The sequence below is a fragment of the Homarus americanus genome, unplaced genomic scaffold, assembly GCF_018991925.1.
Source record: "Homarus americanus isolate GMGI-L3 unplaced genomic scaffold, GMGI_Hamer_2.0 scaffold46622, whole genome shotgun sequence".
NCBI classification, from domain to species: domain Eukaryota; kingdom Metazoa; phylum Arthropoda; class Malacostraca; order Decapoda; family Nephropidae; genus Homarus; species Homarus americanus.
Window position 1 is genome coordinate 80,108 of NW_024719895.1, and position 14,855 is coordinate 94,962.

At 39.1% G+C, this 14,855-nt stretch overlaps 1 protein-coding gene across 1 annotated transcript in view; it reads left to right on the forward strand.

The window, feature by feature from the left end:
* LOC121860316 (fanconi-associated nuclease 1-like) overlaps nt 1–14,630 on the forward strand; it is a 29,073-nt gene extending 14,443 nt beyond the window's left edge. Inside the window, exons 5-14 of the mRNA XM_042357385.1 lie at nt 837–1,064; nt 1,900–2,031; nt 2,250–2,481; nt 4,259–4,452; nt 4,925–5,055; nt 6,448–6,613; nt 10,171–10,297; nt 10,436–10,555; nt 11,208–11,322; nt 13,276–14,630. Of these exons, the coding sequence (XP_042213319.1) occupies nt 837–1,064; nt 1,900–2,031; nt 2,250–2,481; nt 4,259–4,452; nt 4,925–5,055; nt 6,448–6,613; nt 10,171–10,297; nt 10,436–10,555; nt 11,208–11,322; nt 13,276–13,805 (1,975 nt within the window). The 3' untranslated portion in view covers nt 13,806–14,630. The remainder of the gene's footprint in view (nt 1–836; nt 1,065–1,899; nt 2,032–2,249; nt 2,482–4,258; nt 4,453–4,924; nt 5,056–6,447; nt 6,614–10,170; nt 10,298–10,435; nt 10,556–11,207; nt 11,323–13,275) is intronic.
* Nucleotides 14,631–14,855: the final 225 nt, after the last annotated feature.

Sequence of the window (14,855 nt, forward strand, 5' to 3'; positions counted from 1 at the left end):
CAAGATGTTACCATACCTCCATTGACCAGAGATACAAACTGACGCCTTTGTGGGTGAGTCAAGTGGCTGATTGGTGCACCAAAAACTAGTTTCCTGTACTGCAATTATGTTAAATATGTGTTAAAATGACTAAAAATTTTAATATAAAACTTTTAGAATTATTGAATAGTACATCCTTCTTGATATTTAATCAAATGGGAACGAATTTAAGCCCTAGAACCGATTACTGTATTGGCGGACTAATATTCCAGCTGGTGAGCAAGCGAAAACATGTTGACATGATTTCGTAAGAATTTCGTGAACCGAATTTTTTTCGTTAACCAAAATGAAGATTCTTGTGGAAGGTAATTCGTTAACCGAAATTTCGTTAAACGAGGCGTTCGTTAACCGAGTGATCACTGTACTGTGTATACTGTACTGTACATGTTTAATGTGAGAAATATCCTGAACTATAATTTTGAGATTTTGAAAATTTTTACAGGTTACCTCTCTTGTACTGTACAGTAATACGGTATTTTTGAAAATGGCCCAGGATACTGGTGCAGCATTAGAGAAAATGGCTTGGCTGGTCTGTATGGAATGTTAGCTATTAAAGTACAAAATAATGATTTATCTGGACAAAATTTGCTGGATGCAAATGTAAATTGGTAATTACTGTGATGATAATATTTATAACACCAAACTCCATTAAAAATCTTCCTTCTGACAGGTGGCCTCACCAGAAAATCCTCCACACTGCTGTATCTTTTCATATTTCTTTTACTGTACTTTTTCCCATTATCTTATCTCCCATATATGGATGCTGTACTGTACTTACTGATGTCTTTTCTCCCCAGTGCCAAGACTTGTTTGGGGCATTGTTGCTTGGTAAACAGGACTGTGAGGCAGGTGTTCATGAGAGTGTTGATGTTGTACGGGCTGCCCCAGTATGATGATGAAGAGGAGGGAGGCCAACAGGCCCAGCTGACCACTCTGCTCATGGTCAACATGGGCAAGACGAAGTTCCCTCACTATGACATAGTTAGACAAAATTCAATTTTCCAGTCAAGAGACGATCTCTTAAGGTGTGTGATGATGAGGAGTCTCTTGTACTTATTGGGAAGAGTGATGTATGAACATTTTCCTTGCATGAAAATAACCTTAACACTAAGATATATCTGTCACTGAAGAGAAATTTTTGTTTTTTCCATCCTCAGCAGACAAGGCAAGGAACTATGCTATACTGTTCGACAGTGATTGAGACTGTTGAATTGGTAGACCGAGGAATGTCTGCCTCCCCCAGTGTTTCAAACCTTCTGGTTATTTTGTGTGTTGCCTTTGAGCTGTTGAGTTCAGTGAATGATACATGGATAAGTCCATCCATCATCAGGATATCCTTCATTTTTAAGTCTATGTGACACCATAACTCTGATTATGTGGTCATTCTGCTGCTTCCCAGATGTCCATCCTCCATCACTCTTTGTGTGTTCTTCACCCCATATCTCTCTCTCTCTCTTGTACCATTGACTTCAACACACTTTCCACCAATATTCTCCCTACATCTCCCAGTGCACCTGTTACTTCTCTGTTACTACTGTACTTATGTTCTCCATAGTTTTCCGGCATCTTCGTGGTGTAGATTAATATTAACTTTTTCTTTTCTATTTTTAATTTCTTTTTACTCTTATTTTTTTACCCCCCAGGCCCAGTTGTGAGTCGATGACCTGTGCCCCGGGAGGCTATTCCCCATATAAAAACAGAAACAAACTTAGTATAGAGTTTTGACTGTTAACTGTCACTTAGTATAGAGTCTTGACTGTTAACTGTCACTTAGTATAGGGTCTTCACTGTTAACTGTCACTTAGTATAGAGTCTTGACTGTTAACTGTCAATTAATATAGTGTCTTTGTATATTTTCAGATTTGAGAGTTGTTCCCAGATACAGTTAGATGTACAAGAGTGTATGGAGAAGCATGAGTGGGAGGAGGCGCTCAATCACTGTCAACTGGCCAAGGCGACCTACCAGGACCTCCTCCAGGATAAACACCTCATGTATGTCCACTAAGTGCTGCCATATTTACCCAGTTTTCATTACACAATCGTAACAATATTAAAGAGTGTGAGATTAGTTCAGTTGACTTTTTGTTTTAATTTAACAAATATTTCCAAAACTTTGTAACTTAGAACTCATTCAGTACTACTTGTTGGTTTTTACTTTCCACTCAGAGCTTTATACTGTACTATTTAAGACTCCCCTCTGTGCTGTACAGGGAACACGATATGTCACTACCGAGGTTCTTGCGCCGTTTCACATCACTGTCTCTCCTGGTGTACATTATGACCTGTTCCGTGGAGTGTTACCAGAGGCTGAGGAAATACCAGAAGGCCGTGAACGAGCTACAGGAACTGTTGGACCAGACCACGCACATGCAAGACTTTCGTGGCCGCTGGTACGACAGACTGGCCCTCAACTTACAGACCCATTTGAAGAAACCAGCACTTGTAAGGAAATTTTTTGTTCCAATAATATTTTGGGAGAAGAAAAGTTGGAATGAGTAATGAAGTTAACAGTACCATCCCTAAGGAGGGGGGGGGGTGCAGGGACCTTGTGTATTCTTCAGAAATAATATGAACAATCATTTTCATGTAGCACGTGTTGGTGATGCACAACTACACAGTACATGTGGAGAAGTGCTTCTACCTCACTTACCTCCTCGTTTGTAAGCAACTTCTACTAGTTTGTCAATGTTACTATTGCTGAAGCTCACAACACACTATCAATTATAAATTCACTCAACAAATTCCACCAGTTCTTCAATCTCTCCCTCACTCTCAGATTCTCATTATGTTTTGCAGAACTTATTTTTCTGGGTCACTGGAATTTCCAGATACAGTCCACGCCACTTATAGGCCACTCATATTAGCGTCCTCAAAATTGATTTCAAAAGTTTCAAATTCCAGTGTAGACTAGATGCTTACCCTCGAACACGTTAGCATGGTGTGGGTAACTAATTGTAAACTTATATTTTCTTTCTGTTTCTGAATCCTATCCACACTAAAGTGTTTGTGGTAAGAGTTGACTTTACACCTTGGCTGACCATTGATTAATTGTCTGGTTTGTGGTGTTTTGGGGAGGTGGGGGAGGGATGGTCCTTGGGAGGTGGGGGAGGATGGTCCTTGGGAGGTGGGGGAAGGATGGTCCTTTGGGAGGTGGGGAGGGATGGTCCTTGGGAGTGGGGAGGGATGGTCCTTGGGAGGTGGGGGAGGGATGGTCCTTTGGGAGGTGGGGGAGGGATGGTCCTTTGGGAGGTGGGGGAGGGATGGTCCTTTGGGAGGTGGGGGAGGGATGGTCCAAGAGAAGTTGCCTGTTGGGAATTTTGAGGCCGCCAGACTTTTTCATTTTTATTTTATTTTATTTTTATTTTTTTTCAGGGCATTAGCCCACCCGGGCACAGGTCATTTTATGACCCACATCAAGGCCTGGGGGGCGAAAATATAATAAAATAATAATAATAATAATAATAAAATTAATGTAACTCGATATAAATTATAATAATAATAGTAATAATAAAGAGTCATAAATAAATACAAAAAATAAAAAAATATTAATACAGGGTAGTGAGAAACAATATATGTATGTTGTGTTGTCAAGTAAGAGAGACAATTGAGACCCTGCAATTGTGTGTAAATGAGGCAGAAAGTCAGATCATCAACCTGGGACTTGGTCACATATGGCAGCAGGGTCTACCATGAGACAACACATTATGTTTCCAATATCTTCCCAGGTGGTAGCCTTCCTGTTTGGTAGCTGCCTACCACCTAGCTTATAAGTGACCAAAAATGCAGCTGGTGGAGGGATCAACGTGGAGAAGGAAAAGTTGCCACGTGTCAATAATTTACTAGAGCTGAAATAAGGCGCCAAACTTAAAAAGTACAGTGCGTAAAAATCCTGAGTACTGTATATTGATGATCGCCGTTGTTGCAGGACATAAGGCGCTAATCATCCATGTACAATAGCCATCATTTGACAGTTAAAGGCAGCAAAATAGGTTTAAGAAATGAGAAGCAAAATCTGTTTTAAGATAAGGAAGTTGACATAAATGCGTCATTTTACATACACTTTATACTAAGGATCTATGATATTGGTTACATGGTTCCCTGTAATGTTTCATTGGTTATATATAAGTTGTAGACTTAAGAATGCCACATGTTTAATCATGTGCAAAATGTAATGTGATTTATTGTATGTAGAATATAATATATTTTTATGATACTGCAGGCTGTTGATGTAATAAGTAAAGCTTTGGATGATCCTGAAGTGAGAGAGGGCCATCGCCTGTCAATCAGCCAAAGGGCCCTGCGTATGGCAGCGTCCCCGCGATACAAGTCCCATGCTCCTGCCATAGCCAAGTTGCCCCTCACACAACCTAGAGAAGCCCCAAAGATCATCATAGAAGGACGACGCCTTCCAGGGTGGGTAGCAAAGTGATGATTATCTTATGTGTATTGATATGAATGACTTAATTAGTACCAAATGGGTATCTTGTGTACTGTCCATATAAACTGATCAATGTTTCTTGTTTATGTACACAGTCCATAAACAAGTGGATGCTCTTCCCTTGTATTGAAGCACCTCCTCCTCTTCCACCACCTCTTGTATTGAAGACCCTCCTCCTCCTCTACTGAAGGCCCTCTTCTTAATTTGCTTGTTCCTTGAGTGTAGTGTGGATGATGATAGAATATATTAAGGACCTTTAACAAATAAATATAACAGTGCAGTAAGTTTGTGGTAACTCCTCTCAATACTCCTTCTGCCAACAACCTTATAATTAACAAAGAAATGTTTAGGAAATCTCTTATTGATGTTTATTATCTTATAGTCTTCAGGATCATTTGTATTGGCTTAATAATAGATTTGTTATTAATATAGTTGTGTAATAAACAGTGATGTTTCTGGATACAAGATATCTTTCATTCGTCAAGACTCTCATCGCCACGCTGGGGATGGTGCTGTCACATTCTGCTCAGTAGAGGAGCTGGTTCTTGGGCATTATAAGGATCAAGGCTATGATAAAGGTACAACGTTTGTATACTGTAGTTCACTTTTGGCATCTCTCAGTGTTTGTCTAACTGTGTGCATGTTAATGAAAAAGTCCCAATCACGGTAAGATGGTGACACACTGTACTACATTATTTTAGAATTTTGTATATTTTTCGTTTTCTTTCTTATATTGCTGAATTGATTGGTCAGTCCAGGTAAAGGTTAAGGGGGACATCAGTATTTTATGAGACATGAATACCCTGCCCCTCACACAGTAGTAATTAACAGATACCTGCACACCCTGGCCCTCACACAGTAGTAATTAACAGATACCTGCACACCCTGGCCCTCACACAGTAGTAATTAACAGATACCTACACACCCTGGGGCCCACACTAAGGATGTGAAACTGTGGTAAATACAGGCATGTAGAGTAATTGTGAATAATTCCTCCCTATTTTCAGTAATTTTATTCCACTCTTCCAGTTATTTTTACCATTCCAGTAGTTTTGTTGTCAGTTTGATGCACAGTCACTCAAAAAACTATCTTTCTTGGGGAGCGGTTGAGGAGTTTTACAATGAACACTGAGACTTGTGTTGTCTCGGGAGGGTTGTCCAAATTCTTCATCTGTTGTGTCATATTGTTTAACATAATTTTTGTAAAGATAGTTTTTTAAATGACTGTACAGGTGGCCCCCCAAGTTCTCGAATTTTTATTTTGCGGTCCTCTATTATGTACCCAAGGATGTCTGTGGGTAGTTTTAAAATTGCTGGTATTTTTGCAGCTGTAACAGGGAGTCATTTGTTCTAGAGACAGTAATTTACTTTACCTGTATTGTAAATATTGGTGTGTGTGTGTCACAAAACACATGCAAATAAATAATAATGGGAAATTCCTCTCACAAATAATCAGAAACAAATTTAATAAAAATGTGAGTCTTCAGACTGTCACATTTTTATTAAATTTGTTTCTGATTATTTGTGTAAGGATTTTCCCATTATTATTTATTTGTATGTTGTATGTGTTTTGTGTGTGTATATATACAGTACAGGTAAAAGAAATTATTGTCCTAAGGGTAAATACATGAAGGGAATACTGTATACATTTCTTTGTACACAAGTAAAAATATCCCTCCCCCCGTCAACAAATTTTATTCACAGATTTGGCGATTCGCGGCCATTTTGAGAACCTAACCCCTGCAAATTTTGGGGGCCCCCCGTACAGCCAATTAAAAAAGTATCGATACTTGAGGGTGTGATGGAAAGGAAAATAAGTGATTACCTCCAACTCATTCACTCATCAATGGGGTTGGTCTTGACCCGATGCTTCATATTTTTTCTGACACCCGGGGACTTGATAATTTGGGATTGGCTATACAGTACCGGTGTTATTCCTCCTTTCATCTAACACCGGGTTATGCCAACAGGCCTCCACCGGGAAGGAGCTACAGTTAACTCCCTGTTCGGTATATACTTCTGGGATATATTGTACGCTCCTGTGTGTGATGTCTTCCGGTTCCCGCATCAAGCAACACCACTGGATCTAGATGATGGCCACTTTTACACAGCCAGGAAGGAACAGATTGAGACCAGGTTAGTTGTGGTGGATTTTGAAGTGTATTTATTAATACATTTATTTATTTATTGTTTTACAAATACAGTAGTTATTCTGTTAGCCAGAATCCCTCAAACCCGGAACTCTCCGATCGCCGTAATTGAAATTTTCCGAGGGACACATTTTCCGGAAAATTACGAGAAAATCTTCCTGCTACCCTGAAAATTACGAAAAATTCCAGGGGTGGAGGTTTTTCTGGGTTTGAGAGATGAAAATCAGGTGCATATCCCAGAAATGCCTATAAAAATTTTCCAGTATCCTGGAAAATCTGGAAAATTCCAGGGATGGGGATATTTTGCTGGGTTCAAGAGATGATGTAATGGGCAATTTATGGAATTTCCGAGAACTTTTTTTCTGTTAACCGAAAATTCCAGGATGAGAGATTTATTCTGGCTTCGAGAGAGTCGCTCACCCAGAAATCTCTTCCCGAAGCGCTTGCACCAATTGTTCGCATGAGTCGGGTTGTCTACCATCTCCTCCTCCTCCTCCTGGTTAGCTGCTGCTTCAGTAGAGCCTGTTCACTGTCAGAGAGTTCTGCCTCGATTTGTTGTAACTTACTACCATTACCGAAAAAATATTGATCCCCTCTGCATAATTAGCTGTGTTTATACAGTATGCATGCTTTCACCGTGCGAAAACCAGCTCCCCAAATTTGTCAAGGCAGGAATATATAACATCTGGCAACTCTACGGTGTTTCCCGCACGACTAGAAGTTGGAGAAACTTGGCCAGTACCCCACTTGCTATCGATCAGGGTGCGCGTTAATTTTTGCTCACCAAGCTCATAAGTGGAAATTAAGACACGCCCACAATTAGCCCCAAATTTTCTTTAAAAACCATATTCATGACTCCCAAAAAGATATCTGAGGCAAAGAACGGTTGGATCCTTGCCCTGCCAGAGGAAAGTCACTGTGAGAGAAATTTCAAGGAGAACAGGACGAGGAATGGCAACAATTAAGAGGCTCAAGCGATAGACATGCAACCTTCCCGCCAACATTATTTCACCAAGGAAATTATCACCAGGAAGACCTCCAAATGCACTGATTCACTACTGAGGCTTGAGATAATAAGAGATCCTAATATGAGTGCATCACAACTGAAGAATGCACACCCCATCCTCCTGCTAAACGTATCAGAATGAACAATTCAACATTACCTTCAAAAGGAACTTCATCCGCCTTCCCGTCAAGTTGCACGAAAACCACTTCTCACAGGCCTGAATGCGGCGTCAGCGGCTTGCTTTTGCAAGAAAATACCAGCACTGGGACAAAGAACAATGGAATTCTGTGATGTGGTCTGATGAAAGCACATTTTTGCATCCTGACTGCAGGGAAACGAACAGTCAGAAAGCCCACCAACACCAGCCGGTTTGATCCTCATTACACCATTAAAACCGTGAAACATCCTGCAAGTGTGACGGTGTGGGGAGCGTTCAGTGGAAAAATGACGAGATGATGCCCCGTCACAGGTCAAAAAAGTGTGACAACTTGGCTTCATGAAAGAGCTATCCCATTCCTGGAGTGGCCTGGGAACTCACCAGATTTAAACCCCATCGAGAATGTATGGCACGAGATGAAGCGGAAGCTGTCAACACATGACACATCAACTGTACATCGGCTACAGGAGGAAATCAAGCACATGTGGGAGTTTGAGATGGATGGAGAGTATTTTCAAATGTTAGCAGAATCCATGCCAAAAAGACTTCAACTGGTAATAAAATGTAAGGGAAATATGACTAAGTACTATATAGTAGTAGTAGAATAAAACATTTTAGGCTGTAAACGTATTTATTCATCCTTGAAATATTTTTTGTATGAATATAGGTGAAAAATTAAAGGGTATCAATGTTTTGCGGTAATTGTAATGAGTCTCTCTGCTGGTGAAAGTCTTTATAGAGTGACTGATAGTAGAACAGTTTAACATTACTGAAGAATTCGTGGTCAAGTGGCTGCAGAAGCAATGTGGTGGTAGGAGGAAGGAAGATAACCTGTACATTAGGATGGCAGAGTGTCCAGGAGCATCACCAGGATCACTTTGTAGTCAATGTTCTTCCTCCGGCAGTACTGTTGGGCGTCAGGAACAGAGTGCTTGTCAAACCATTCGGTGCATAAAGCTGTAACCCAAGCTTTCTTATTAGATGTCCAATAAACATTGAGCTTCGATGTATTGGCATGACGGTAAGCTCTAGGACAGGCAGAACGGTTAACAACCAGGGGTTTCATCAAGAATCTCCACTTGCATTAGCTGTGAATAAAACTAATCCTGTCCTTTGAAGTCTCCTTGCCTGTTTTTCATCCTTGGCAATGAAAATGGTGTTAGGTGAGTGCTTCCAGAAAATGCCAGTTTGGTCACAATTGAAGATCTGGTCTTGGCAATAACCACCCTCTTTCACAAGAACTTGAAAGACAGGTGGTTATTTTTCTGCTGCTTACACACCAGCCGATGCACTCTCCCCATGGTAGTGGGAAACTTGACTTCATAATGCTTCTAAAAAGCAGCCAACCAACCAACAGAAGCATTGAATGGTGGTGGAGAGTTAACGTGTTTCTTCTGTGCAACTGCAGCGTAATAAACACTTGCCTGATGCCTCATCTGTGGCCCAGACAGGTCGCCCTGCTCACGGCTTCTTCTTTCCACCCACTTGTAAAGGTAATGTTCTGTGATTACAAGCAGTAGGTTTTATTGTGAAGTATTGGAGAACTTCCTGTTACTCAAAAATCATGAGAACACATTCACAGAAGCAGTTAAGGCTTCCTTGTTCTTCTCAAGGGAGTGTAAGGGTGATCTTGGGCAGTTGAACCTACACATGATTTCACAGGTACGAGCACCACTTCCGATCATTTCAAGCATCTCTCGTTTCATTTCAAGGGTGTGTTTCCTCTTCTTGACCCCCTTATAGTAGTCACGTATGGCTTGGGGCTTTCCTTGTTGACCTTTTCTACGGCCATCATTACCACCAGAACTGCTCCCGACATTTACATTACGAACCTCACTCATCGTTGATAGCTAAACAAGAATCTCACTAAACGTAATTACAATGAGTTATATAATCCAAGGTCACTGCACCCCCTGCTCTCGCTCACTCAAACTAACTGCCGTAAACAAAAAACACACGGTGGATAACAAAACACCGTGACAATGCGAGCTGCCCACTCTCCATTGACTCGCGAAACTAGTATTGAAACTTGCTATTCTTGAGAGGCTGGAAATTTTAAAAGTGACGCACGAAATTGGTATTGAAACTCGCTATTCTTGAGAGGCTGGAAATTTTAAAAGTGACGCGAAACACATGAATCACAAATCTAAAACTCGCTAAATTCGAGACCTTACTGTATATAGAAAAATTAAGGCAATGCTGTATACGTTTTCCAATATACTTCCTGTAGTTATGGAGTCTATTTCTATTAAGATGAGTTTCACATCTAACGAACCTTCGATATAACAGACTCCTCTCCATAAGTCCGTTAAATAGAGATTTCAGTGTGAATGGTGATTTTTAGTTTTATTATTATTATTATTTGTACTTTTCTCTCCAGACTTGCTGAGCTACGTAGTTGGACAGAAGAAGAAGGATCAGCTGAACTAGAAAGAATCTGGAGTAGCCACGCTGGAGAGGTTTCCATGGTGTCTTGGGATATCTTTCGAAGTCTTGAACATGCAAAGGTGCAAGTCACTCAGTAATTCCAGTTCCTTCTGTTCTCAGTAACATCTTAACATCTGTTGAGTAAACTTGATTTTCTTCCATAGATTTTAACCTTATTTTTGTATGTGTTAAAAAAAAAACTCATCATAATTTTTCAGGGTTTGATTGTCAGCTTGAGTTTACCAGTGTTGGCCGCTATATGTGCTCGTCTGGCTAAGGATCACAGGTTTACTCGCAGTGGCTTCCCAGACCTGATTGTATGGAACCCCACTACTAAAGTTAGTACATTTTGAAAGTTATATATGTTTTCCTTCTTAATATAGTATATAATTTGTGTTTATCTAAAAACCAAGAACTATGCCTCCTTTTTTTCCCCTCTCAGAATATGAGTGAGTTGTATAATCTAAGAACTGTGCTGTACATTTTTATTGTATTTTCCTTCATTTGAGTTAAATTTAAACAAAATGTGTGTTTATTCTCTTAATTGAATTTAACTTTAGGGGTATTTACTGTAACATTATACTGGACTTATATCAAAGGAGGTATTTTTATACAGTTAAATGAACCACAAACCCCAAGATTCACACACATCAATCCCAAGCATTTATTGTCAGAATATTTCAGTCTACTGCTTCGGGTTTGCTAGTCTAACTCTCAGGGTTCATGGTTCAAGGGGAGAGGTGAACGGACTTTAGTATAGTTGACCATATACTAAACTAGTATGGCGGTGATATTCTGTACTACCTCTGCATTGGCACATTTTCCACTCTTGTTTAACTCTTCCAGCAAATATTATATGTGAGGTGAGAACTAGATGATGTCCACAGTAACCAGTGACCATATAAGAAAGGAAAGGTTCTTTAGTACATTAGAAAGATTTCATTTAATTTTTATGTATGTGTTTGCTACATGACTTTCTTGGTTCAACAGAAATGTCGCATTGTTGAAGTGAAAGGCCCAAATGATCGATTGTCGATGAAACAGATTCTCTGGCTTGATTACCTCATGTCAAGTGGAGCGACTGCTGAAGTGTGTCATGTAGAAGGTTGGTCAAAATATTCTTTCTGTTTTTAGTTGCTTTTACTTGGATATGATTCATTGTAGGAATATATTTTAATAAGAAAGATCTACTTTTGGTAAGAATAAATTGTAGATATAGTATACATCCTATGCTTAACCCCTTGTGTACAGGGTTGTCTCTGAGCTGAATAAAATCATTTGGGGGTTAGCCAAATTAAATATTACGAGTGGCAAACCCCGTAAACTGAGATTTTAGGTCTACCATATATGTATTGCAGCCTATAAGATGACCATTGAAGCTCCAATTTTTGTCTTCAAAACGATTAGCAATCTTGGGGTTTTCATACGCAAAATTGGGTATTATACAAATTATCTCTCGGGTTTTCATACTGTAATTTGCATATGAAGTAAAAAATTTAAATAATATACAGTATTTTATGTTTTCGAATGAACTCTAGATACGCAGGAAGCACATGTAGCAACATCAGTGCGAGCCTGTAACTTCGTATGTATGTAGACTGCACTCCAAGGTCACCATGCCAGTCTCATTTTTGTGTTTAAAGGACCCAGGACATAACGTTGATCTACATTTCCTATGCATTTTCTTGCGGTTTGTGCTGATTTCGTGTGAGCGATTTCATTTATTAATATCAGTGTTTTGAGAGTTTTGAACTGTGTTGCTGGCTAGGATGGAGGGAGAGGTGGGAAAACGTAAAGAGTGGAAGGGGATTTGTACCACTTAGTGATAGTGTGGTGCCTCTCCCTGGCCCTTCTACCATAAGTTATAGTTTGTTTGGCTCTTCAAGAAGCAGTCCTGGTGGTATGGCTCAGTTGTACAATTATCTTTTGCGCCCGGAGGGAAAAAATTTATAATTTGCACTCGGCCTGGACGCTCTCATCAAAACGCCTTCTGACTGCCATGCTCTCTCAATAAACCTAAATTATTATTATTATTATTATTATTAATTATTATTACTGAGTGAAATATAAATTTTTCACAACTTTTCTTCTATACCGGTAACTATTTTTTGCTAAATACTGATACTGTATGTTCGATTTATAACGGAATAAGTTTCATATTGCAATCACGTGAAGTAACAAAGGTTTTAAGTGATTTATAAACATTTTCTGTAAGCATAAACAAAAATTTTGTGTTGCACATACACTTGCACATAGAAATAATTATTTTATTGTGATTACTCATATACAACTGTTTGTAGATAATTTATTTACAATGCTAATGCAACAAATCCCATCTCTTTATCTCAAACAGCAAGCTTACTGTGACTCATTATGTACAATTATCTCTCATGTGATCCAGTCATGTGCTGTGATGGAGTAACAGGTCAGACCCCAGAGCCCCTACCCAAACCCAAGATTGTTAATGTGTTAATATTGTGTAATGGCATCTTACCTCTTTGGATTTATGGTGTACATGTGTCTGATGTACAAGTAGTCCTTCTTTATTGCTGGAATTATAGTTTTTAAACTCTTGTGATGTGCAAAACAATAGATAAAGAGGAGGATGTTGTAGGAAAATTAAATAAGAAATACAATTGAGATGTGTATGAATGTTTATCCTCTCACTGATCAGCCAGCCGCCTCCACCATCTATGTTTATCCTCTCACTGATCAGCCAGCCGCCTCCACCATCTACACACACATTTTTAGCACTTTCATGACATTAAAACAATATTAGTTAATAATTTTTAAAATGCATAAAAGAATTATGTAAGTTGTGACAGTGAGTGATGTATTGAGAGGTAGTGTGTGTGTGTGTCCACCTTGTAAGGCTGTGCATTTAGAAGGCTTTTGCACTCAGCTTGACTATTTAGATATAATTGCATTGCACAAAAAAGTTGCAAACAAATATTTTGGTCTCAAACTTAATTACAATAAATGAAAACTTTGATAAGCAAACTTAATATCATTGTGGACAACCTGTACAGTATTTTGTAACACAATTTTAAATTTTCAGCTATTGGTGCCAAGAAGATGAGCAAGGCATCCCCCCGCAAAGTGTCACCGAGGAAAGTTTCCCCAAAGAAAGTTGTGTCTCCCAAGAAAGTTTCCCCAAAGAAAGTTGTGTCTCCCAAGAAAGTTTCCCCAAAGAAAGTTGTGTCTTCCAAGAAAGTTTCCCCAAAGAAAGTTGTGTCTTCTCAGAAATCTAGTACTTATAAAGAAACAGAAAACAAATCTGAAAATGTACTAAAAGAGAACAAACAAACAAAAAAGAACCAAAGAAAGAAAGTTGGTGAAAGTGACAGCTCAGTCAGAATGAAAGCTCACAAGAGCAGTGACAGTGTTGCCTGGAGTAACAACAGCTCTGGAGATGATTTTGAAGAACATGGCAATAAAATTACAGAAAGACATAGTAGGAAAAGGAAAAGTGATGATGATCAAGAGAAGAAAAAGAATATGAGAGCCAAAAAAATTAAGGAAAGTGATGATGATGTTAATGATAAAAAGCAAACAACAAAATTGAACAGAAGAAGGAAGTTAAAATAGTATATAAGTGTTTGGAGTTTGAATTAAGTTTATATGCAGAAAATAACTACAGTAAGACCCCCACACAACACCCATTGTTATCACAATTGTTGTGTAAATTTCTATTGCAGTGTTTGTGAAATTAATCTCTTGAACAAAACTTCTTAAGGTGTTAGGAGTGGCAGTGCACTACATTATGCTTATGTTGCATGCAATATTTTTGACCATGCATTTCATCTTTAATCAGTGTCTTATTTTGTTTTGACCGTTAATGGACTTAAAGTCAGTTTAGTAAGATTGTTATTATTGTGGGTGCAAGTTGAGCATCTTATTTGGAGTCTTGGTATTTCTGAAATACCTTTCTTACAGTGTTTAGTATACTGTAAATGGGGATTAAGCAGTTCAGCATTCTTCCCTTTGTGATGCTGAATGTAGGTGAATCTGGCAGCAGCTTCTTTTCTTAGTGTCACTGATCAAAGCATCTCTGTTGTGCAAGTTGATTCCATAGGTATGACTTCCCAACACTAAGACTATGAAGTGATAACTGTCTCCTTCTGGACCTCAGTATGAAGATGAAGGATGATGTGGTCTTCACATTTAATTGATTTTTAAATTCCAATCACAACTCAATGCCCACGGAATTTCATCCCATGGTCTTGGTAGCTCTGCAGAGTTACTCACTGCACCTTGGTTATCAGAAACAATTTCAAGGGGCAAATCCTCCATTTCTATATAGAGTAAAGCCTCGAATAACGAACTCAATCCGTTCCAGAAGGTCGTTCGTTAACCGAAACCATTGTTTCAATGGGTTTTTGGGTAATTGGTTCCAGCTCACCGAAAATTTCCTAAATTCAACAAAAATGGTAGAAAAGTTCACTTACTTTGAGGTGTGTATGTAGAAGGCTCCTGGATGATGATGATGATGATGGGATTTAGAATGGGGGTGGAGGAGAAGGAAGAAGAGAAAGCATTGGGGTGGAAGTCACCCCATGGTGCCATTTCACCCATAAAATTTTAGTTCTCTTGGTGTAATTCAAGATTATTTTCTTTAAATCAACACTGCACTGCATT